This window comes from Tenrec ecaudatus, chromosome 16, assembly GCF_050624435.1.
Source record: "Tenrec ecaudatus isolate mTenEca1 chromosome 16, mTenEca1.hap1, whole genome shotgun sequence".
NCBI lineage: Eukaryota > Metazoa > Chordata > Mammalia > Afrosoricida > Tenrecidae > Tenrec > Tenrec ecaudatus.
This window is the reverse complement of record NC_134545.1, coordinates 76032301-76057747: the sequence shown is the minus strand read 5'-3', so window position 1 is coordinate 76057747 and position 25447 is coordinate 76032301. Positions and strand designations below refer to the sequence as shown.

General features: G+C 41.8%; 1 protein-coding gene across 1 annotated transcript in view; it reads left to right on the top strand.

Annotated features, from left to right (window-relative positions):
- The window catches only part of HTR7 (5-hydroxytryptamine receptor 7), a 38310-nt gene extending 14317 nt beyond the window's left edge, over positions 1–23993 (top strand). Inside the window, exon 2 of the mRNA XM_075534487.1 lies at positions 23222–23993. Coding sequence (XP_075390602.1) covers positions 23222–23993 — 772 coding nt within the window. The remainder of the gene's footprint in view (positions 1–23221) is intronic.
- Positions 23994–25447: the final 1454 nt, after the last annotated feature.

Below are 25447 nucleotides of genomic sequence, written 5' to 3'. Positions count from 1 at the left end.
ATGTGCATAGCCTGTGTGTAAGTTGTTGAAAAAGGGTTTTTTTCATCAAGAAGTTCAAGATTCTTTTTTTGGGATCTTCAGGTTTGCTTTGACCACCAGGGCCATGTTTTCCAACCACTGATTCTTCCTCTCCGTTGATCATTTTTGCATTAATCACCAGTAATTATTAATTCCATTTACCAGTAATTATCAATTCACGTATTTGATCAATTTCAGACCAAGTAGGTAAGAATTCTTCATTTGCTTCATCATAGTTATCAGAGGTGGTGCTTTACTTTGAATAGTTGTATTAACTATTCCTTGTCGGCATATAGATATAATCTTATCACAGACAGCATTATATGTCAAGACAAATCTTGAAATGTCTTTTTGACAATGAATGCAGCATCATTCGTCTTCAGTTTGTTATTGTATCACCACAAACTTTATGATTGTCTGATTAAAATGGTCAATATCAGCTCACTAATTTCAGCTCACTAATGCTTAGTCTAGGGTATCTATATGTGTTTGTTCATCTTTCATGGACTCCTATTTTTCTAGATCCATACTTCATACATTCCACACTCCAGTGTCTCAACTATTTTCATTTCGAGTCATGCCCATCAACAAATGAAGATCCTGAAACCTTTGCTCCATCCATGTCATTAAAATAGACTACGTTGGGGCGGCAGCTCTTTGCAGTTGGTATTTTGTGTGCCTTCCTATCTGTGGGGTCCATCTTGGGGCACTGTATCAGACAATGTTCTGCTGTTCAGAAGGATTTCCGTGGCTACTCCTTCATAAGTGGACTACCTACTCCTTCTTCGTAGTCTGTTCTTAGTCTGGAAGCTCAGCTGAAACCTGCTCACCATGAGTGACACTGCTGGTATTTGAGGCATCACAGTAACATACAAGCCACCGTAGTGTGACAAACTGACAAACAAGTGGAGAGACACACAAAAGGCAGGGTTATAAAGCGACACGTGTTCTTAAAATTACATGACACCACTAGATGGCATAATTGCTTGAGACAATAATAACTTCCTTCTTTGTAGTATTCCCATATTTACAGTTCTGGGAAATCTCTCTCTCTTTCTCTCATCTATCTAAAAAACCAAACCAAACCAAAGCCAAGAGGCTGTGGGAGAATAACCACTTCCAACAGACTGGGCAACTTTTCGTGAACAATTGCTGACATTTATGTTGCTGCAAGGGCTGGGAGACTGCCATTGTGTCCTCCAAGAGGCCGTCTTAACCCCATAAAAATCCCCAAGGCGTGCGCAAACCAAGAGCCAACCTCAGACCACCCCTTTGATCCATCTAGTCAACTCCAGAGTCTCTCCCCCAGTGAGAGCCTGCTTCAAGTTACTGCACCAACTCAAAGCCTGTTGCTGAGGGCACCACTTAGTGATGTAAGTCCCCTGGGGTTCCTTCGCTTGGCTCACCAAATACAGCCCTGCTTTTCCCTTTCAATCATTTCGCATCCTTGTAAGCCATCCTCAATGTGACCCGAGAGCCTGTGACAACAAAGGTGACCAATAACACTAGGGAAGTATGCTGTCGTAGTAATCAGCTATTGGAGATCAGAAGGGCAACGTTGGCCAAAGGATAAAGCTCAGCGGGATTTGTTCACGAAGGTGGCGCAGGCTCAGGCACCGCTTCATTCTGTTCACCAAGATTCAAAACTGCCTCAATGGCAACTAAAAACAGCAATAACAATCATTCAGGAGATAATGGTGTGAATTAATTCTCGCTTTTGGAGAAAAGTCTTACGAGCCCTTATAATGGTAAACTTCCAGAATTGAAAGATTATGACAAATTTATCAGAATTAAAGTGAACTTTGACAGGAAAAAAAAAAGATTAAGAAAAACTTCATGCCTTTGTCACATGTTTTCTTTCTCTTTATTTTGGTGGCTGCTGTAAGTATAAGATGTTCAGGAAACTTGTGCCTTGGCTTTCTGCTTTTCTCCATGTTTAGGGGCAGAGTGGAAGAAGGAGCCATGTGACCTTCCTCCTTCGCTCCTCTCTTTTCCTCTCCACAATTCCTCTAAGTCATCGGTCACCTCATCTCATCAGTTAGCTTGTACAATAGGGTTAAGATGAAGTAGAAATGACAAAATCTACTCTTTATGGGTTTAGGATAGAATCTGATCAGAAGGCTTTAACAGAGAGGCCAAGTGTGCGTTTATGTAACGGAAGGTGGAGGGAAGAAGCAAGAAGAGGAGAGGAAGCACGGAAAGGGATTGAGAACAAGCCTCCTTGAAGAAGCTAGAGAAAGCAGTGGTAGGGAGATTTTTTTAGCAAGCAAACCCTTACTGTTTGGTTACTTACTAAGTATTTACTGTAGGGAGCCTTGGTAGTGCAATGGTTAAGCACTTGGCTCCTAATGGAAAGGTTATTAGTTCAAACCTACCAGTTGTCTTTTGGGAGGAAGATGGGGCAGTTAGTTTCTGTAAAGATTTATAACCTTTGAAATTCTAAGGGCGCTTCTACTCTGTCACATAATATCACGGTAAGGGAGAGTCAATGCAACAGCATGCCACACCAGCAGCAGCAGCTTCAAAACTAAATAAACACACAACCTCATTTTTAATATCACGTTAAGGACAAACTTAAGTTAGTTTATTTCATATGTGGGACATTTTGGAACTTTGAAAAATTAGGTTACAGGTATTTATCATTAATCTCTGGGTGATGTGACCCTGCTTGAAGGAGTTTATGAGTTACTTAAGCAAACAACTGGGTTGTTTGTTTCTAGCAAAAAAAATCAGGGTACTCGGTAGACTAATTTTGAAGGTCTGTCTGTCTTGGGAGAATTTCCGTTGAGGCCTGTTGTACAATGGTGGCTGCCAGGTGAAACGTAAGTGGAGACTCCTCCGTCTTTTGCTTGCAGTAGGAACTGCTGGCACGTAGCTGTGGCCCTGTGGGGGCGTCTCTAGTGCATCTGTGGAAGGAGCCTAATTTTGCTCACTTGGCAGATTTGTGCGATCTGGTTCATCTTGGCCTCTGTTTTGATTCAAATTCCTGATCATTCTATATTCTTAGGCATTCTAATAATATTTTCCAGTGTTTCAAAAATAGAAGCAGCTGAGTACCATTCTTCCTTCCAAATGGTTCTTTCCATTGGAACAGAACCATCCACCTAAAGGGAGTTATCAATATTTACTATTAAATATGAGGTGGCTTATATGGCATGCCACAATCCATTCATCATCAGTCTGACTCAGCTGCCCATATTTCAGAATTTTATTTTAAGAAATGTACATTCTGTATATTTGGCTTAAGGATGAGTCTCTGAACTTTGCAATACAAATCTGAAAATTCTTCCATGCTGACAAATTTATTGCCTTAGTCTCTCAGGCTCAAACATTGTCTGGGCACTGCGGATCCCTACCACTCCAGTTTCTGTCTGAGTCACAAAAGTGATAGCCATTTATCAGCAAGATTTAAGGCATTTTTCTAGTGGTTCTCAACCTGGGCCACAATTCAAACCAATTAAATTGGAATGCATTCAAGTGGGGCGTTACAAAACTAACAGTTAGTTGGTTTTATAACTAAGCTCGAAAAGTTACAAAAGCCTGCAGGCGACTGTAGAGTCATCCAGACTGGAAATCCTTGTGGAGAACCCAGTATTGCTTTTACCAGATTTCTATTCGATTTGAATGAGCCACATGACGTAAAGATGCTATGTTAGGATTTGCCAATGTTGCTGCTTCTGCTACTTGACGAAATGTGAAGAGAAACAACTTCCATTTTGTTAACTCTTACTATCACGGCTTCTACAGCATTCCTGGTGGTGTCGTGGTACTGAGTTGGGCTGTTAACCAAAAGGTCAACAGTTCCAAACCCTCAGCCAGCTCCTTGGGAGAATAAAGAGACTTTCTACTTCTGTAAAGAGTGACCATCTCAGAAACTCTAAAGGACAGTTCTACCTTGTCCGATAGGGTCGAAGTGAGTCAGAATGGATTCTGATGTCAGTGTTTTATATAGTTATCAGTGCTTCTGAAAATTTGCATTTTTATCCCATGTGTGTTGAATCGGAATCTACATTTTAACAAGATCCCCTGGTATTCTAAGACTCATTTAATTCCTCCAACTGTCTTCTAAGTAGAGGTCATCCCCATTGTGCATTTGAGAAAGTCCAGTCTCAGAATAATTAAGCTATTTACACAGAGAATTCATGAGGGGAAGAGACCCTCTTTCTCAGAGGATTAGTATTCCGTGTGTTAATGTGCTAAAAATCTTTAGCATCGGATTTTAAACACACTTCCAAACCACGAAACGAGACCTCCACATTTCCACAGGATGTGGCCCCAGAGAACAATGTGAACGCTCTTAATTTGTGTTCCTCGAATAATTTTTCATTTAAAATTTGGTTATTTTTGGCACAGTTCTAACAAGGCTACTTATCTGGGTTCCCAGTTGTCAGATTAGAAGCAGAAAATTAGAAAAGGGAGAAAAGTTGCTCGCGGTAGCTCATTAAAGCAGTAAACAGTTGGAGCCAGGAGCCTCTCTGTGGAGGAGGGAGATAGTTTGCTCTTCTGTAAAATGAGTGTGTTGAACTGGTTAATCTTTTCAGTGCCTGCCTGCTACACAACTCAGTGTGCTGAAGATAAGCCTGTAAGAAGACTGGGGAGGGGCACATAAAAATGGAAAAAGAGGAACAAACATAAAAACAAAAACTCTAGAAATCTGCACACAGGATGGAAGAAATAATCCTAGGTATCTGGATAATTTAGAGTTATTATATAATATATTGTAATATAATATATTACATAACAGTCTAGAAATGATCATAATAACTGATAAGCAACTTTTGACACTGTATGTTTTCTTTGGGAATTGTGTTTTAGAGAACCTCCAGTTTTCCTTTCACTTTATTCTTCCTTCTTGCTAGTTCCTATCTTCTGCCAAGTTCTTTTCTAGACTTCTAACACCTTATGCCTTCATTCTTTATTGTTCAGGGAATCTCTTAACTTTTTTGCTCATCTCTATCCTCTTTAGAAGATAGTGGTGGTAGAGGTAGCTAATAAAGTTGTTTTCCTGTTACATATAACTTTCAAAAGTGGATTTATACATACTAGAGATATAGTTTACTACCTTGTTGTTTTTCACTTAGTTATACTGAGAACAATTATAATATCATTATATAATTTTTTAAAATGACAACTTTCAGTAACTTCATTTACTGTATTTTATTTAACAGTTCCCCTACATTTGAGAATTCAAGATATATGCTGTTAAGAATTTTTATTAAGAATATTAACATATTTGTCAGCTGTGATTTTTTTCATGATAAATATCTATGAGTGGATATTATAAGAGTTTTGGTATAAGAATTGGTAATTAATCAGATCTGATAATGTCCTAGAAACAAATCTTAGTATATGAAAAATCTCTTCATATATTAAGAATAAAAATAACACATTAAAATGTAAATAATAGCAATAATGATTCATTAAATTCTAAAATAAATCAGAGTAAATACTTAACTTGTTAATTTGGTTATTGACAAAAGGAAAAGAAAACCCATATAAATAATAAACGAACAAATGGATTGATTTGACTATATTAAAATATCACATAAAATTAATCAAAAATTTAAAATATATTAGCAAAATATACTTATATTTTAATAAGTTTTAAAGGTTATTTTATAACCCTAATGGCATTCTCAACTTTTTAAAGTCTTAAGTGAAAATTAAAAGAAAAATTGCTTGAAAAAAATGTAACTCCCCATTGTGTTGTGCATGTAAGTCATACTTGACTGGAAGTTAAGAGACTGGAAAAATTGCATTATGGTTAGGTTCCATTCACTGAGACCTGGGGGGAGGAATTTATGTGACCCCCCTCCCTTTTTAAAAAGCATCTTTGACTTAAAAAGAGTTCACATATCACCCATGTCCATAAGCTCTCTGGCTGGTAGAGAGCTTTGAATATGAGGAACATAATATTTTTATGATTACTTTCCTTTTCAATTAAAAAAAAATCAGTTTTGTCTCTTTGTACATTACTGAAAAGAAGAAGAAAGCCAGAGAAGGTTGGGGACATTTCTGACAGAAATGCCAAAGAGCTATAGGAACCAGCTGTAACTGAATATGTCATGGTTGAGGAACCAAAACCTACCCCCCTCCCTGGCCCCACCCGCAGCCAGCTACTGGAATAGCTTTCACAGTTGTGAGAAACTGTTAAGAAAGATTAGGGGAAACAAGAATTATTGAGCTCCCGTTTACTGTAATTTCCCTGTAATAGTGTTGTAACTAAGAGAGAGAACACACACACACACACACACACACACACAACAGGGAGAGAACCCCAAAGGAATGAACATACCTCGCTGTGAACTTATTAGCGATGGGTAAATCAAAATCTTTGAATGGGAGTAGCAGTCCCTCCTCCTGTGCCCTGCCCTCTCGCTTCTCATTGCACATGCACCAGAATGTCAGCATATACATCCAGTCCTTTCAACTCTCTTGAGCATTTATGGAATCATTTTCTATCTCTGGATCTGTTTAACCCCCCTCCTTCATTCTGTACATACTCAGAGAGCGGACCACACCTTTGCTGTAGGGTAACTGGTGTTCCTTTAGCGTCTCCTTTGAAATTGATCATTCCCACTCACTGTCACAGCGCGGCCCACATATTTCCTTTCTCTAAGTAGGGACATGTTGGTCATGTCTGCTGTTTTTTTTTGTTTGTTTGTTTGTTTTTAAGATTTAAGCCTTCTAAGGAATAGCTGTGAGTGACATTTGTGTGTGTGTCCCACCTGGCATTTACTAGCCCAAGAGGACTAATTCATTAGAGAGGATGCCATGGAACAAAAGGTTCATGAATCCACCACAGTAAATGAAATATCATGTAATGATACATGTAATGAGGGATCTAAGAGGTGTATGAGTATAATTTCCTGTTGTTTAAAACATGCCATTTGATTAAGTCATCCAATAGAGCAGGGAAGTCGATTTAACAAACTTCTGAGTGGGATTTGTATTTTGGGCGACACAGTCACATCTATTTAAGCATCCAACTTCATTTGCGCTCTCATTTTCACTTCTCTCTCCCTCTTTTCATGGTATTAAGAAAACCTAGATTCACACAGATGAGTAGTTGCAAATGAAAGTATTTTTTTAATAGCTCCCTCTTTAGTTGAACTGATACAGTAGCTGAACAGAGTAGGAAATACTTGTTTCAAATTAGAATCACAGCAAGTAACAAGTGCAGGCAGTCATTAATTGTTAAATGCTCAGTGTAAAGAGAGCCAATTAAGGGGTTCCTCAGCCAGTTTAATTTGTCACCAGTTGGCAGAAAGTACCATATGAATGTGTCTTGTCATTTAATTGAGTAAAGTACACAAATGGTGTAGGAATATATTTGGTTGTATATTTTTATGTGAGGAGACGTGTGTCAATCTGAATTTAAAAACAAACCCCACAAAACATGGTCTTCTGAGTGGTTTGTCACAATTCCAGGGAGTTTAACTATAGCCACTGAGAAGTTCTATCCTGAAGGCTCCAGAGAAAACAACTTGAAAAGGGAGAAAGCCAAACCACACCAAGAAGGACACGTCCACTAATTTGGGGTCTCCTTGGGGTGCAGATTTGGAAGGGAAGGCACCCGTATTTACATGAGGCTTTTTATAGCAGCCAGGAGAAAGACCTGGCTTTCTATTCCTTTGAAGAGCTGCAATCTCAGAAACCTACCGGGCAGTTCTACTCTGTCCTAGAGGGTTGCTATGAATCGGAATGGATTTGATGGCAGTGAGTTAAAAAAAAAAAGGGGGTGGTGAGGGTTGATAAAAATTGGTATATTTTAACAATGAAATTTGAGTAAATCATTGCAGAACATTTGACATGCTGTTCAAATATCATACGACCAAGATAAATGAGTATTGGCCTCAAAAAGATTCATTATCTACAGTCTTTCCATTCTTATAGATGGGAACTAACTTCAGGGAGGTGTGTGAAGCTCTTCAGCACCGTGCTTCACACGTGTGCACTGAATGCATTTTACAAGTAATAGATTCATAAACTAGGAAACAATAGAATAGCTGGCTAGTATTATTCATTGTTGATATTTACTGAGTGCTCACCAAACCCTCCTGTTACGTGTTCCTGACAAACCTCTTCCAGTCTTCTCATTGTGCTAGTTAAGAAAACTTGAGACACAAAGAGATTAAGTTCCACCTTCCAAGGTTGCAGATCAGGGATTTGAATTTTGACTCTATGATCTTTCCAAATCCAAAGGCTTCACCAGTACCCCATGCCAACAAGACCCATTTAGCAAGTCTAGTTCTTTCCCTGCTGACTTATTTTGTTTACTTGTAAGCAACTTCCTGCAACCATACAAGGCCGGTCTTTCTGTTCATTTATCACTTTAGGGGAAACTACCTGTGATCCTCGATGGCTGTTAACCTTCAGCAGTACACTTGCCCATGGCATTCAGAGAAGCAGATCATGTCTGGGCACTTGGATCTTTAGAGAGGAGTTGATGTGCCCAGTGAGTCTTTCTACATTCTTTTTCAGTTCAGGCAGATGCACACTGGTGTGCGTGCGGCATCCCTCCCAACACAGTTTTATCGTGGGCAGAGCAGATGAAAATAGCATTTGGAACTGAAGCCCTGGGTTATTTTTTCCCACCTCACATTTCCATAGTTTGTGGCTTGGGAGGATTCCTCTTGATCACCATGAGGGAGGGAAAAAAACTACACAGGGAAGGGTGAAAGCAAGGACCTTGAGAAATGCTGGATGCTTTATGGTACTTTCAAGAGTTTTATGTTGTGTAAAATGACCAGGCATAGCTAGGGAAGAACAATATTTGATTCAGATGATTATTACTCCCTTGTACTGTCAGAGTTATTTAACCGGCAGATGTGCTGAGAAACTTCATTAGGAAGGCCACGGTCTCGTGGGAGAAGGACAAATCAGTGGATAACGATAATGATATGACATCATAGTATGTTATCTATCAACTGCCACAGGATCTGGAGGAGAAGGGAGCTGGGAGTAGAGTGCTGATAGGAAGTCACAGTGGAGGTGGCAGTTGAGCAAGTGTTTAAAGATGAATAAGAGTTGGTCGGATTACAAGGTGGGGAAGGGAAGTGAACGCTGCCCCAGACTTCCTCATTCTGACCTGTGACTCTAGTTTCCTGCACATTTCTCTCTCTGTTCTTTCTCTTCACTTTATGTCCATTGGGAACAGCAGCTGCAAATGACCAACTGAAAAAAATTGCTTTTAAGATTACAAGAGGGCTGTATGTAGCATAAGGGTGGTGAGCGCGGTTTGTTTCTGTTTTCCTCTCTAGGACCTTGCGAAGATGGGACCATCCTTTTATTCTATCTAATATTTGTACATCGATATCACGATTCGCTAATGCTTATTAAAAGAAGGAGCACAGAGTGTCGAGTTCCAGGAGAAACAGACAGCAGAGACAACCGTTTTCTTCAGGCATTTTATCTGGAGCCAATTTAATCCCTGGTCTCAAAATGATTGGCTTTATTTGCTTTAACAAGATTAGTGCAGCTGTCTGTGGATTCATATATGCAGGGCTTTGCTATACAAATTTAACATCTCCTCTAATGTACTATAATGGCCCATCATAGTTTTTTGAGAAAAAATCAGTTGGAAATATTCAGCTTTGTTGATCCTTGAAGAATATGAACACTCGAACTATTTTGTGTTTGGATTACTTGTATACGCTAGACCAGGTGAGTCGTTTTTGGTAAACTTGAAGGTAATGCTATCAATCCAGTGTTAGTCATCTGTGGAATGGCAGCTGAGTACCTACCTGAAGACCATTACCTGCCTTATCCAGGTAACAGTAATTCCTGCCTGTTTTTGGCATAATGGTAGCCGTTCCAGTGCCAGGTCTCTCTCCACTAGATGGTGCTAACACTTGCTGTTGTAACTCCAGCCCAGGTAATTTAGTAATAAGAGGTCAATCACGGATTTAGTAAGTATTTACTGAGCACCCACGAGCCGGACCTTGAAGGGCTGTGAGCGGTGGGTTGTTAAGAGAGAGCAAGTATCTTACCTTTATACAGTATCAGGCACAGATAGCAAAGCAGCAAATACAAGAGGGCTTAATGAGGAGAGAATGTAATAAGATGAGCCCACATGACTATGTTGGAGTGAGAGGGTCTGGGTTCAAATCCCAGGTTCAGTCACTTTCTAACTTACTCGTTAAATTACTGAACTGTTCAGCGCCTCCCGTAAAATGTGGATCATAATAGTAACTTCCTCCTGGGGTTGCTGTGGAAATGTGGTGTGTTAGCTGTGGAAAACACTGACAAGCAAAGTGTTCAACTACTAACCAAAACATAGGTGGTTGGGTTGAACCCACGCAGATAGAGGACCCCTTTGACAGTCCGGTCTACTGAGCAGTTTCTGAGAGGTCATAATTCGGAAACCTTGTGGAGCAGGTCTACTCTGTACACATGGGTTCACCATGAGGCAGAACTGACTCAATGGCAATTACCTACAGCACTTTGTCCCCCAACTCCAGCTCCCCTCCCAGAATGTAAGCCCGGTGAAGGCAATAGGCTCTGTCTGTACTGTTCACAGATATACCCTAAGCACACCTAGCATGGAGTAGGCCTGCTTCTTGCATGGATGTGGCAAGGTTAGGGTATGAGTTTGATGAGCTTAGCTGAGTGAGTGAATAATGCAGTTGTGGATCCAATAAAGAATTATAAGCTTCCCAATTTACTCTCCCCCACCCCCAATTCTGCCCTGTTATTTCTTAAAAGGAAAATTTACCATTTAAGGGCGCCATTTGGTATGACAGCATTCCTGGGGGCAGGGAGGGTATGCCATAATGGAGATGATGGTTTTCCATATGTATTCTGCTGGAAGAGCAAGGTCTCTTCCACATGGCCCTTTTTGTCACTTTTTGGGGAGGGGACTGGCTTCCCAGAAGTTGTAGCCATTCTTCTTGTCTGCTTCTCCTTTGTTCTTTCTCCCTACATTGAACAAACCTCTTGAAGGCAAGTGTCAAGATTAGGAATAAGAGTCTAATTTGTCCCCTTGACTACAGCTGTGTGTGGAACTGCAATTTTCATTGTAATGTCCTGCTTATTCCAGAAAATATGGCATTTTGCTGATTTCCTGTATGACTCACGAATTTCCAAGTTTTGTAGTTTAAAAATAAAAGGTCAGCTGATAATGGAGAAGAGGGGAAATGAAACCGTGTCAGGTTTTATCACCCTTTCCTTGTCTCGTGGCCTTTTCATCTGGTTCAGTGTTCCTTTGACTCTTCCATGGGAGCTGATTGTAAGACGAAGTCTTAGACAACTTTAATATTTTCTCTAGGTTTCATGATATGACTTAATGGTTCAATTGTGAGGATATCTCTTCTTCATGTTGAAGAGTAATCCATAATGAAGGCTGTAGTACTGGATCTTCATCAGTAAGCGCTTCGCGTCCAGTTAGTCCTTAAGAGTAAAAAAAAAAGTCCTCACAATTGGACCGATTAACAACATCATCATAAACAGAGAAAAGGTGGACATCAACAAGGATTTTCTTTTATGTGGATCCACAGTCAATGCTCAGGGAAGCAACAGTCAAGAAATCTAGCGACATACTGTGTTAGAGAACTCTGCTGTGAAAGACCTTTTAAAGTATTCAAAATAGAGATGGTACCTTGAAAACTAAGGCACCTGACTCAACCCAGGGTATTTTTAATTGCCTCCTATGCATGCGAAAGCTTTACAATGGATGAGAAAGACTAGAGATGAATTGATGCATTTGAATTATATGGCAAAGAAGACTGACTACCATAGACTTCAAGAGCATGAGCCAGTGTGTTTTGGATGTCCCAGAAGGTTCTTTAGATGTGAGTATGGGGGGGCTTTGTCTGGTGCAGTTTGGAAATATCAGGATGAACCAATCCTTGATGCCGGGCACCATGCTTGGCCAAGCTGTTGGGTTGGTTTTGACACATAGCTGCGCTGGGTACAGCAGAATGAAAACTGCTTGGTCCCTCGCCATCTTCACAATAGTGTTGCTTGAGTCCATTGTTGCAACCCCTGGACCTCTAGCTTGTTGAGGACCTTTCTCTTTTTCACTGGTGCTCTGCTTTACCAAGCATAATGTCCCTTTTCAGGGACTGCACTCTCCCGAGAACTCGTTCAAAGCGGGCAGGACAAAGTCACCCATCGCACGTCTAGGCAACTGTCTAGATGTGCTTCTCCCCAACAGAGGTTTGTTTTGTTTTTTCCTTCTGGCGGTCCATGTTGCTTTCAACATTGTTGGTTTGGGTAGTGTCAGGAGACCCTAGTCCTTAGAAAAGGACATTCTTGGTAAAGTATAGCTGTCTATCTGCCTTCCTCCTTAACATCAATGTCCCCAAGAGAATATGGGTAGTAGAATATGCGCTGATCTGCATAGAGAACCACAGAAAGCTAGCTAACAGCAGGCAGGCAGGTAGCACAAGCCGTTTTCCTGATGATGAAGTGGATGAACTGTCTGCAGTCCAGGCCTGCTCTTGGCCATTTGGCATTTGCAGTTTATCAGTGCCCCCGCGGTGGTTATCCTGCTTGTGGGTTGTGGAAGTTTATAGTCTTGAGCATTGACCAGGTGTTAACCTGACTTCTCTTAATGGTTCATTTTCATTGAAAACTTATTGGTTGGTTCAGGTCAGAGATCAACCTGGGAATAATGGGCTGAGGTAGTTCTCCCCCAAGCAGGCCTGGAAGGAGCACTGTGTAGGATGGAAGTCGCAGCGTGTGAAAGCACCCTTGCAGAAAGGCCATGTCCCAGGGGTCGCATGAGGAATTTAGGGGAGATAGCTCATGCCATGGGCCTCACAGGTGACTGCTTCCCAGCTCTCCAGGGAGGTGGCACCAAAGGCTGTAGGATTTGATGAATCCTGACTTTTGGGGATCAGTCCTTGTCATAAGATTCTATGGTGCAGATTTGAGAGCCATTAAGATATCATGGGAGTGGCTTTGGGGGACGAAATCAAGACAGTTTTAAGAACCAAGTAAACAATTAGAATGAATCATTGTATCCTTAAAAATATATCACCAAATGGAGGTGGATGTGGAGGATGGAGATGGACCTCTGGCACGCTCAAGTTCATTGTTGTGGTATTGTGCCAATCATCTCACTGAGGCTTCTCTCTAACATTTATCAGATGTACTCCTGCATATAGAATACTATTTGATGAACCGAAAAAAACACACACCCACTAGCTATCGATAGAATCCTTTGTTACAGCTGCCATGTATTAAAGGCAAGCTCTATGATCAGAACTCTGTCAGCGGTGTTTGCAATACATGCCTGGCTTACTCTTTTAGGGGATGCGCTGTCATTCTCATTGAGCAAATGATGGCCAGAGGCTCTGGGCGGTGATTTGACTCGCTTTTGTCTCTTTCCTAGTAACGATTATAGGAGGGAATCAAACCCAGACTGTCTGCTGGGTTTAGCACACCAGTCCTTCAAAGAAAGAATCGTGTGGGGTTATTTAACACTTGATACAGGGGTTCTGGTTGGTTATTTTCATATTCCTCTGCAATTTATTTTAAGGTCATGAAAGAATCACCAAGGGGTAGATAGCTATATTTCCTGAACTCTCTGGTAACCTGATTAGAGAGTTTCATATGTGTTTTATTTTATGACAGATAATCATAATGTGTAAAATTCTGCATTATAGCAAATCATCTATTTCACATGGCTCTTGTCTTAGCCAGGATGTAATTAATCTCCACCTTTCTTTGTGTGATTGTATTCTACCTTGTCAAGAACTAAATTTTCTAGAAGTCTTGCTTGAAATCATAGAGTAAAAACAATAATTAAATAGACCTTTTTCTGTGGGTAGACCTAGTTGGAAATATTTATGGTAAAGAGCCATCTCTTAATGGAGACAGGATTGAGAGGGGAAATTAAGAGAACCCAGGTAGAGGTGAGGTGCTTTGAGCCAGCAGGGTCTCCATACTCACAACAGTGAGAACACCACAGTTATTCAAGCAAGTGACAGGGAGAGGTGAAGGTAATCATTCAAATTATGTAGTAAAGAAATCCTGAGTCTTTTCACTATCCAAGTGGAACCTAAGTTTGATGAGATATTCTGGAAAAGCCACCTAGTATAAAATGTCAACAATTCTAACTAAATATTTAAGTCTATGCATGAGTGAGCTTCAAAAGATTCATGGAAAAACTTCATGGTTGTGGAATCCCATTTTTCTACACACTTTTTGAAGCCCCCTCGTACATTATTTTAATTGCCTGGTTGAGCTGGCAAGGAAGTAAGAGAAATTCTTCGAGACTAAAATAGGAGGAATCAAAAAAGTCAGATAAACCCGTGTGGAAGCGAACATCCTCCGTACTCCATTCTCGTCTTACTCCATTGCCCCTTCCTCGTTTCCTGCCCATGGACCTTCGAAGTTCTTCCGCATAGCATCTAACATTGGTTGAAACAAACGTGTGCAATTCACTCTTCCTTTCCCTGCACTTGACCCTGCCTCCCTGTGTCCAGTGGATGAATGTATGAAGTAATTTGAAGTGAAAACTAAGCCTGAAAACCAAAAAGGACCCCCAAGTGTTCCTCACAACTGTATTTCTGAGTGAGGAAAGCATGAGCGGCTTTGTCTACTCGACAGGATGTCCCTCCCCCCTTACCCTCCCCCCTTCCCCCCGCCCCCCAGCTTCTTCCTTGTTTTGTCCATAGAGTCCTCTTCTACACGCGGTCCCTCAACCACATGGGGGTGTTTTACTAAACGCACCTGGGGTTATTCCATATTCCTGCCCGAGATCAGATGTAGATTCAGAAATCAGGCATGTTTTCTTGACTGTGAGATGTGAATGAAGTTCCGCTGGGCAGGCCATCTGTGACCGCTTTAATTGCTTAAAAAGAGATGCTTATGAAGGAACAGCTTGTCAACACTCTGCGGGTCTTGGTTTGGCTGTGATATTTGGAGTGGCAACAGCCACGTGATGTCCACGGAGGTATTGAGCCAGAACACTGAGGATGGCAGAGCAAAACGGTGGAAGGCAACCAGGCATCCCAATGATGACGTTGCACTGCCAAATGAACTATCTTAGGGCTGTCCTATTTAACAACTCCCTATTTTGAGAGAGAACACAGCATCCTCTTGGTTAGGCCATTCGAAGCTGGGTTTTCTGAAAAATTCTCCCCAGGAAAGCCACACTATGTTCTAACAAAATTCAAGCAAAATAGGCTCCAAAATACAAACATGGTGGATAGATGTGCTGATAGTGGCATAAGAGGACTTCTCCCTAAGGAGCAGGCTGCTGACACAGCACCCAAAGTGCTTAATACCGAAGGGAGGAAGAGCTTCAACAAAGAAGAGATACCTTGAGTTATCAATAGAATTACATAATACTTGAATTCCAAATAAACCCCAAATAAAGAAGAACAGCTGCTTCCTTTCATGTGATCGATGCTGATTCAGGCACATTTCGACTCTGGGCTCAATGATGGAATCCCATTGCAACAAGACCACTGACAAACTATTGAGACTATAGAGAATGCCTGCCACAATGATCATTTTTACTGACCGCAATTCTCTGGTGAGGTGATTTTGCTCTGGACGGTGCCCCGACTCCTTCATAGTTCCTGCTTAGGCTGGAGTGAGGGTCATCCCAGGTGGGAGGTTGTGGGGTGTCTGTGCTATCTCGTGCTCCTGGAACCAAAAAATGAGCGTGAGTGCCATGAAAGAACAGAGTTGTACTTGCATCCAGTTTAGAACGCTAGAGCTTCAAATCAGCGACCTAGGGCTACCGTCAGGTCTTTGCGCCATGCCAGTTTCTAGAAGCTGCCAGCACTCTTAGACTCATAGCTACATCTTCTGGGTATAGCCGTCTTGATAAGACTTCTTGCCCCTGTGTGTGTCTCTATGTCTAATTTGCTCTTTGAATAACTCAGAAGCAATGAGGTTTAGGATCCACTCTACATGACCTCACTAAGACTACAAAAGGAAGGACATACCTATTTATAACCATAGTCAAGACATATTGTGGGATATGCAATTTAATCAGAACACATGGAAAATGGCTTCTCTGATTGACTCAGTGATAGGCTTATGGTAATTTTATTAATCAGTGTTAATTTAAGATATCCTCTTAAATATTGTTCTTAAAACATTTGTAATCATTTGTGGTTCTGTTATACCTTTTATATTACTTAGAAAGTTACTGATCATTTTACATGATATTTCTTTCTCTTTTCATCTTATTCTTTAAGGAGATTTTGTGTTTTATTCAATTTGTCCAAAGAACTTACTCTTGCTACATTTTGGCAAGAGTTTTACTGTTTCCAAATCTTTTTTAATTTTTGATTTGGCTTTTAGAATATAATATTTCAAATTCACTTTTCACATTGGAATTGATCACTGATTTTCTAATGGAAAACTCACGGCTATTTTTTCACATGGTTATTTTTAAACATATGTTTGTTTACAGTTAGTTGTGCTAATGTTTATTAACATTAAAATGTTAAACTAGAAAAATGCATTTTGATAACTATATATTCATCTATGTTCTACTCTATGTTAGTGGAAATCTTTGAACATTTGTTATAGACTTAGATCAGATAAGCAATTTAGTTTAGAAAGAAAACACATCGACAATATGCATAATATGAATGTCAAGATTAAGCATGTTTGTTAGTTCATTGCTTTGGGGCAAGATTAGTGGGAATGGACCAATTAATGAACAATTATCAACAATAATGAATAGCAAACGAGTATAGAGTAAATTTGGCCCGTGGCTTTCCATACAACTTCCCTAAGGAAGATAAATAGGGTGATCCAAGTGTGAAATATTGAGACAAATGTTTTACCCAAAGCTACAGGGGCCATATTTTAAATATATTTCTTAACTAGAATGCCAGTGGCTTTACACAGCCATGCAGAATATTTTCAAAAATTGCAACCATTTTGTTGTTAATTAGGTGAAGGTTGCCAGAGCAGATCTCTAGTCTGACATTCAACGATTCGTACACCTCATGTGTCGCCTCATCCGTGGCAATCTCAGTGTGCCTTCCCTTCTTCCTCTTCCTCCTGTCTTCCCGTTTCAGTTCTGCCTGCCCTCTTAACACTCGGAACCTTTGTTATTGAGAAAGTACTTCCCTTTTCGTCTTAAGCGGTTGGTTATTCTACAGCCAGAATGAGTTCTGTTTCAGACCTACAGGGTGGCACTTGAGTTTCCACTGGGAGGACCAGTAAGCTTGATTTTATTTTTTAAATGATTTTGAGTTTTGTTCCACAGTATCTGCCACTCTATCCGGGGCCTTCTAATGTGATCCTTCTCAGAGCAGTTGGTATAGGCTAGCCGGGCACCATCTAGTGCTGCTGGCCTCAGGGTTATAAAGATTGATGTTTCCATTAGACCAATTGTGTCCATATGCCGTTTGATTTTCACCACCCATTTTTCCTCTGATGGAGAGAAACCAATGGTTGCGCTTAGCTGGCTGCTCATGGGTTGCTGTTTTTCTTTCTTTCTTTTTTAAATAGCCTTCTTGCGAGGTACTTCACACATCATATAATGTAATAGTTCAGTCATATTAAGAAGACTTATGCAATCATCACCACAATCCATTTAAGAACATTTTCTGGTCATGCTCACTGTTGTTAGCTCTCCATCCACCCCTGCCATGCTCACAGGCAGTTGTTAATCCACATATTGTCTTCATACACTAACTTACCCTTGATTTCATATACAGAAAGTCATACAAAACAAACAGCAAGCAAGCAACAACAACGACTGGACAAAACTTAAGAAAGACTCAATAGAAAAGAAAGCAGAAAATATTTAAAAACTGAGATAACTTTAACATGGGTCTAAAGGGAGAGCAATTGATAAGGTACTACATTTTAACTTAACTACATCACTCATGATCTAATTTACAACGCTCTCTGCCTGATAGTAAGGCTAGACCATGTTCACAGGGGCTTCAGAAACCCTATGTAGAATTGCTATGCATCAGAATCTACTTGATGGAAACAGTTTGGTTTGGGGGTTAGGTGTCGGAGATGGAAGAGGTTAGAGAGACTCAAAACGGCAGCAGACGTTCTCTGACTGGCTTTGAAATGGTTTGCATGAGTTCCGGAGCCACAAGGGAATCCGTTCTGCCAGTAACCATGTTTGCCTGGAAGAGGATTCTGAGTCCCAGATGAAAGCTCGGGTCTGGCCAGCAGTGTGATTGCAGCTGGTTGGAACCCTAAGCACAGAACTCAGTTGGACTGTGCCTGGAAATTTGACAGATAGCACTGTGAGATAATAGATAGATGGTGTTTGAAACCACTAAATTGTGGTGATTTGTTACATAGCAATAGCGCACTAATACAGTAATGAATTTTTAAAAAGTACTTTTAGATTTAAGTGATTTACTTTATTTTAATTAACTCTGAATCTCTCCCTAAGGGAAATGTTCATGTCTAATTTTTAATTTACTTTCTCAAGGAGAAGGTAAATGATTTTTACTTTCTTTAAGAAATCAAATAGGAAATTGTTGTTATCTGTTTCCAATATTCTGTTATTCTGACTCAGTAGTGACCCCGTGTACAACAGACTAAACGTTACCTAATCAGCCACATTGACAGTTCTCATGTAGCTTCCCTTGTGAGTCTGTCTTTCTGGAGCCATTGTTTCAGCCACTGTGTAATTTGCAGACCTTTCAGCCTATAGGCAGCCCACCATCCAGCACTGCATCAGACAAAACCAAAGGGTTTTTGTTGGTTTATTTTTGGAAGTAGATTGCCAAGTCTTTCTTAGAGGGTTGTTTTCATCTGAAAACCCTGCTGAAACCTGTTCACTATGGGTGACCAGGCCTCTCTCTGTATTCTCAGTGGGATAACCGGCAGCATCATAGTCACACATTTGACAAACTGACACATAGGTGGTGGACCTACATGAGCATCAGTGAACGCCTCCTGGAAGAACTGTGCTAAATATGCAAACACTTAAAAAACCTAGCAGGCTAGGTATTTAAGAATTATGTTAGCTAAATGTTTGCCCTGTCATGGATTCAATTGTGTTTTCTGAAAATATGTGTCAACTTGACTAGGCCATGATTCACAATATTGTGTGGTTGTCCTCTGTGTTGTGATTTCATGTAATTAGCCTTCAATTTGCGATGAGTTATAAATCCCAACCTTTCTATGTTACCGAGGCAGGACTTGTCTGGGGGAGGTCCCTTATCCAAGTCACCCTTACTCAAGTCACATCCTTGCCTGAGTTCTACAAGCGATAAAAGCAGAGGGAAGTGAACAGAGAATAGAGAGCGGAGCACATCCCTTGGATCCAGGGTCCCTGTGTTGAGAACCTCCTAGACCCAGGGGACGACTGATGTCAAGACACTTGATGATCTTCAAGGAATGCCAGGCCCACAGGTGTTGGAAGGATACAAGGACCTTCACTAAGAGCTGATAGTATTTCCCTAGCACTGACACCCTAAATTTGGACTTCTAACTTCCCTACCTGTGAGAGATTAAATTTATGTTTGCTTTAGCCATCTACTTGTGGTATTTCTGTCATAGTAGCACTACATAACTAAGACAGAATTTGATATTGAAAGTATGATTCTTCCTCAAGGGAACTCAAACTTCCCTTCTTCATACAAGGGGTTGTGGGTCTGTAACTGGACTCAAGTCTATGGAGAGATTGACTGGCCTCTAGTGTGGCAATTCCACTTAGAATGCCATTCACAAAAAAAAAAAAAAAAAGAATGCCATTCACTTGAGCTAGAATTCTTCCACTTGTATAGATCAAGTAAATATTTAGTAGATTGTCCATTATTATTCTATAGGAATTAAACTTAGGAGAAGCTATTTAATTAAAAACCATTATCTAAAATTTCTGTACTATTAGAATGGAAGATAGGCAGCAGAGTTAATTTGCTTTACAATCCCTCTCTATGCAGATTATAACTTTCTAATCCTCTTTTTCTCAGAACCTCTATTTTAATGGAAACCCTAATGTGAGCTGCATACATTCCTCAGTCACCTAGCACTTTGGTGCCTTTGTCTCTAAGATTTAGTGTATTTAACATTTGTATGGTATTTTAAAATTAAAATTTGAAGGCTTTATCAGCTTCCCACTTCCTAATTAACAGTGAGCATAAAATGTTAGTATGATAAATATTAACCATGCATATTAGGGAATATTCAGAATCAATCTAGGTTTTTGTGTTCTCTCTCCCCCCTCCCGCTTCTTTCTCTCTCTTGAAGGTACAATTTATATTCTACAGGGTTCAGGAGAATGAATGTATAATTTGGGTAAAATACTTCCCTGAATACCAATATTACTTTATATAGTAATTATAGGATTTTAAATGCCAATGAGTCCTGTTTCCTTCTTGTGAATTTATGAATGTAATAAAACATTTTTTGACAAGGTAATCAAATAAAACAATCTTAGATTTAATTATCAGCTTTTTAAAGATTTGATGAACCAGATACTCTCTAGTGCCAAAATCACTTAAGAGATTTAGGAATCACAGAATCCTGTTAAATTTTTTATTTTGTTTTTAATTAAAACAGCATTTTAAAAAACATGCATACAGATAAAAATAATAATAAGGAAGCATAGAAAAGTAGAAAGACGTCTGCAGCCACGCCATCCTGAAGGCTCCCTTATTATTATCATTTTTTTTAACTATTTTCTTGTGGAAGATGGTCTAGGGCTATTCAGGGAATGGAGCCTAAAGTAAAACAGAGCTTATAGAATATAATTTTTAGACCTCGTTACTGTTAGCTGCTGTCCTGCTGACTGATTCATGGTGACCTTATGTTTAAAGGCACAAAATGTTGCCACAGGCCTGTGCCTTCTTCACAACTGTTGGGAAGAGGCCAGGGCGTGGCTATTCTGTCAATGCGTCTTCCTGGGGATTTCCCTTGTTTCCTCTGACTGCCTCCTGATTAAACACGAGGCCCTTTTTCTAGTGATTGGTCTTCCCTGATGACATGTTCAAAGTCAGCATGCCAAAGTCTTGCCATCCTTTCTTCAAAGGAACATTCTGGTCGTATTTCTAAGAAAACGCATTCTTTAGAAGTCTGCAGTATTCTCAGTGTTCTCCAACATCACACAGTTCAATGATGGTGAACATATTGTTCTTAATTAGGTTTTTAGATAGTCTTATAAAGAACCCTGGTTTAAACATTGGCCTGCTAACCACAAGGTGGGCAGTTCAAACCCAACTGTGGGGTAAAGATGAGACTGTCTACTCCTATGAAGATGTATAGCCTCTGAAGACCCACCCAGTAGTTCTACTCTGTCCTACAGGGTCATTGTGAGCAGGAATGATTTAATGGCAGTTCCGTTTGATATGCAACGTGTCAATCATTTCTAATTATTTTTTGTGTAGTCAAGATGAAAGGGCTTCAAAAAGTTCATGGAAAAATGCAAAGATAATGGAGTTTGCCTCAGGCTTTTGAAAAACCCCTCATAATGTTTGTGGGCAGGACAAAAGGCTTGCCATTTAATTAAGCCTGAAGGTATTGCCCCTGGTTAAGAAAGAAAACTGAAGGAATGGGAGGGGAAATTGAACCAACTTCCTCAAGTACAGGAGTTGACTAGGTTGCGAATTCTTGACTTGGTAATCTGTTTCAAAGCCCAACAAACAAAATACAACTTCTCTAGTTGTGACTCTTCCTTCCTCCTTCCCAGACACACCTCCTACTTTAACCACCCTGACTCCCAAACCCCCAGCAAGCCGGTGGAAGGTGGTCTGATAATGCCATCTGCTGGTGCTGTGAGGAACTGTCGAACTAACCTCTTCCTGTTCCTCCTCCTCTTGGTGAACCAGAAGCTTGTGTCTTGGAAGCCAGAGCCACACTTGGCAGTGAGCCATTTAGAATTGTGATTACAAGGCGAAGGGGGGGAAAGGAAACCAGATTTTCGGTCTTGGGAAAGACTGCTATGGGAGGCAGGGAATCAAGGAAGGAGCTTTCAAGGCCACATCTGCTGCAGCCGGGAGGGTGCAAGGACCCTATCCTGAAGGAAGATTTTACAAAGAAGTTCCAGCAAGAAGCACTTGGAGAGACCCTCTGGACTCGAGCCATTCCAAACTTTGTTTATTTGAATTTCTACTTTCAACCTCGGCATGGGGACATGCTTCACCGGGGCCTTCCAAGCTATTCCCACCCCTTGCAAAAGGTGTTCGCTCCTCTTCCTTTATCTTTTAAATGCTCTTCCAAAAATCATTTTTCTGTAGCTCAAAGCTCAGGTAATTCCATATTCGTAATATCTAGTTTACATTCCTGTGTTCACCCTCCAATCTCTCGCCTCCTTCCTCCGTGGTCTTCTCTTTCCTCCTCCTGCCATCCCTCCCCCCCACCCCCACCCAATCCCTTAAGCTCTTAAAAACTCTTGTCATTGCACTCTCTGGAAAATTTCCCTGTCCCTTTTTCTTCTGTTTTGAACAAAAGTATATCATCTAAATTACAGTGATAGTGCTTGTGAGTTAACGTAATCAAGGAAAAGAGAAGATAGAGGTTATCAAGACCAGTACCATTCATACCTGCAGTGTGTGTGAGCAGATAGCCCCTTTAAAATTGCCACGAATCTCAGTCTTCCGATTTCTGTCTTTAAAAATTACCCATGCACCCCCATTCAAGAATTTTTGTCGTTTTTCATCATTGCCCAATCTCCATCGTGTCGCAGACCACCTTCCTTGAAGACGGAACTCCATGGTAGTTGGCGAACGAATGACTAAACAGCCTTGACCACTAAGCAAGTCGGAATTACTCTTTTTTGATGTCAATTCAAGGCTGTTGTGGGATAACTTGTTTCTCTGCAAAAAAAAATATTCGTGGGGTGGGTGGGGGTGAGGGGGAGGATAAGTGCGACTTTCCATTCCCAAATCCCAGGATTTCTCGAACATCTCACAAACCTCAATGACCTTCAAGAAATCTATCCACCATCCTGATAGAGGAAACCTCCTGCCAGGCCGGCCAGACTTCAGACGAGAAAAGAGCGTGCTTCATGCCCCAGGATGCGCGCATGCACCCGTTCCAGGATGGCTGCCTGCTCCTGGCTGCCTGTGGTGTGGGCGGCTGTGGGTGTGAAGGGGTGGGTTGGGGACCCGTATTCCGCAGCATCTCAGTCTACGGGGATGCCAAATGGGCCTCAAGAGGCCTCCCTCCCCAGCACGACGGGGGAGAAGTCGACCTTGACTTTATCTTGTCCCAAAATGTCCGGTCTGCCTCAGGTGCTCTTTCTCAGCTCACCATCCCCAAGAGGGTGACCAGCTTCACCTGGTACCTTCCCCTGTCCCCTCTTTAGGTACCTGGGAATCACCCGGCCCCTCACCTACCCCGTGAGACAGAGTGGAAAGTGCATGGCGAAGATAATCCTGGGCGTGTGGCTACTGTCTGCCTCCATCACTCTCCCCCCGCTGTTCGGATGGGCCCAGAACGTGAACGACAACAAAGTGTGCCTGATCAGCCAGGATTTCGGCTACACCATCTACTCCACTGCCGTGGCGTTCTACATCCCCATGACCGTGATGCTGGTCATGTACTTCCAGATCTACCGTGCCGCCAAGAAGAGCGCCGCCAAGCACCGATTCCGTGGCTTCCCCCAGCGCTCTGTGGAAGACGGTGAGGCCGAGACCGTCATCTCCATCAACGGCTCCATGCGCCTGAAGGAGGGGGAGGAGGGCAGCAACCTGGCCCGCATGATAAGGCGAGAGAGGAAGAACATCTCTATCTTCAAGCGTGAGCAGAAGGCCGCTACTACCCTGGGGATCATCGTTGGCGCGTTCACCATCTGCTGGCTGCCCTTCTTCGTGCTGTCCACTGCCCGTCCCTTCATCTGCGGCACCACCTGTAGCTGCATCCCGATGTGGCTGGAACGAACTTTCCTGTGGCTGGGCTATGCCAACTCGCTCATCAACCCGTTCATCTACGCCTTCTTCAACCGCGACCTGAGGACCACCTACCGCAGCCTGCTGAAGTGCCAGTACCGTAACATCAACCGTAAGCTGTCCGCTGCTGGCATGCATGAGGCCCTGAGGCTCGCGGAGAGGCCTGAGCGCCCTGAATATGTGCTGTAAGGTTAGTCGTCTCCAGCTGTACGTTTGGACCCCCCTCGCCAAAACTCTCCTTTTCTGGGAGCTTTTTCTCGTAGGCTCTCTCAAGCCCCCTTGTATGGGAAGAGTTTCCAATGAGGGAGGTGGAGTGAGTTAAGGAGACCGAGGCAGACGGGAAAGCCCCCTGTCCGGAGGGAGTCCTAAGGGCTTACCGACGAGGCACTTGGGTGTCCACCCAAAGGGTAGCAGTAGCAAACCACCCCGCAGCTGAGAGGGTGGGAGCGAGACAGAGACACAGAGAAGGCGATCTGCTCCCAGAAAGACCACACCAAGAGAGACATATGGGAGGTTGGATAGCAAAGCAAACTTGATGTCATATGGGGAAACCGGTCCAGTCATCAGGAAAACCGATCCACGGAGCCACCCATCTGGAGAACACGGCTGAGAGGTGGGAGTCAGGTGAAGAGGAAGAAGGGGCAGTCTAAGGTAGCCAAGCGAGAGGGGATCTACCTAGGTAGAAAGAGACTTCCCAGCCATCGACCACGTCTTCTCTATGGTTCTTGCCACTTCTGTGAATCTGGCAGGGATGGGGAGAAGTGGGTGGGGTTTTCTGGTTTCTGCACCCATAGCTTACTATAATGCCATCGCTACAGTTTGGAGAGAGAACACTTCTCATTACTGGCCATGGTTATGCTCATCAAGTAGGGCCGGGGTGGCAGTATTATGAAGACCATTTTTTTTTTAAAAGAGGGAAGCCACTGTGGGTTTCAGTTGTATTATAAAAATCATTTCCAGTGGGTTATTTCAGGGTGATTTGCAATGGTTAAAAGCAACTTACAGAAGCTAGGAAATGTCTGAAAGGGGTCGCAGTCCTTTCCTTTCCCCATTAGAGATGCTCAGACCTCCTTAGAGGCTACACGTGATTCCAATTAAAACAATGGTCTAAAAAGGCAATCTACCATCAAAAGAAAATTTATATTTATGCTTCCCCTAATCATTTCTCTCTCTCTCTCTCTCTCTCTCTCTCTCTCTCTCTCTCTCTCTCTCTCTCTCCCTCCCCTCCCCCCTCAGAGGTATAACCTCCTACAGCCGCTACTTATCATCAGAAAGAAGAATTGCGGAAATAACCATGGCGAGACATCGGCGGAAACAGACCAACATCACGTGCTGAGATTGCAGAGTGGAATGCAGCTCCTATCATTTCGTGGCATGGCTAATACATGACAAGCAGAGTGATCTGTTGTACAAAGTATATTACGAGGGAGAGGGGCAACCTCTCCCCCCCCCCCCTGTGAACCAGTGCTATTATGTGCAAATGAATATCAAGCTCAGTTTAAGACAGCTAGATCATCTCAGCAGTAGGCACGACAGAGCTGGATTCTAGAAAGGATACAGTTTCTGGTGCTTTGCTTATGTTTAAGTCCGTGCATGTGGAAGAAAATTCCAATGCACACTTCCATGCTTTTGAGTCTAGACAT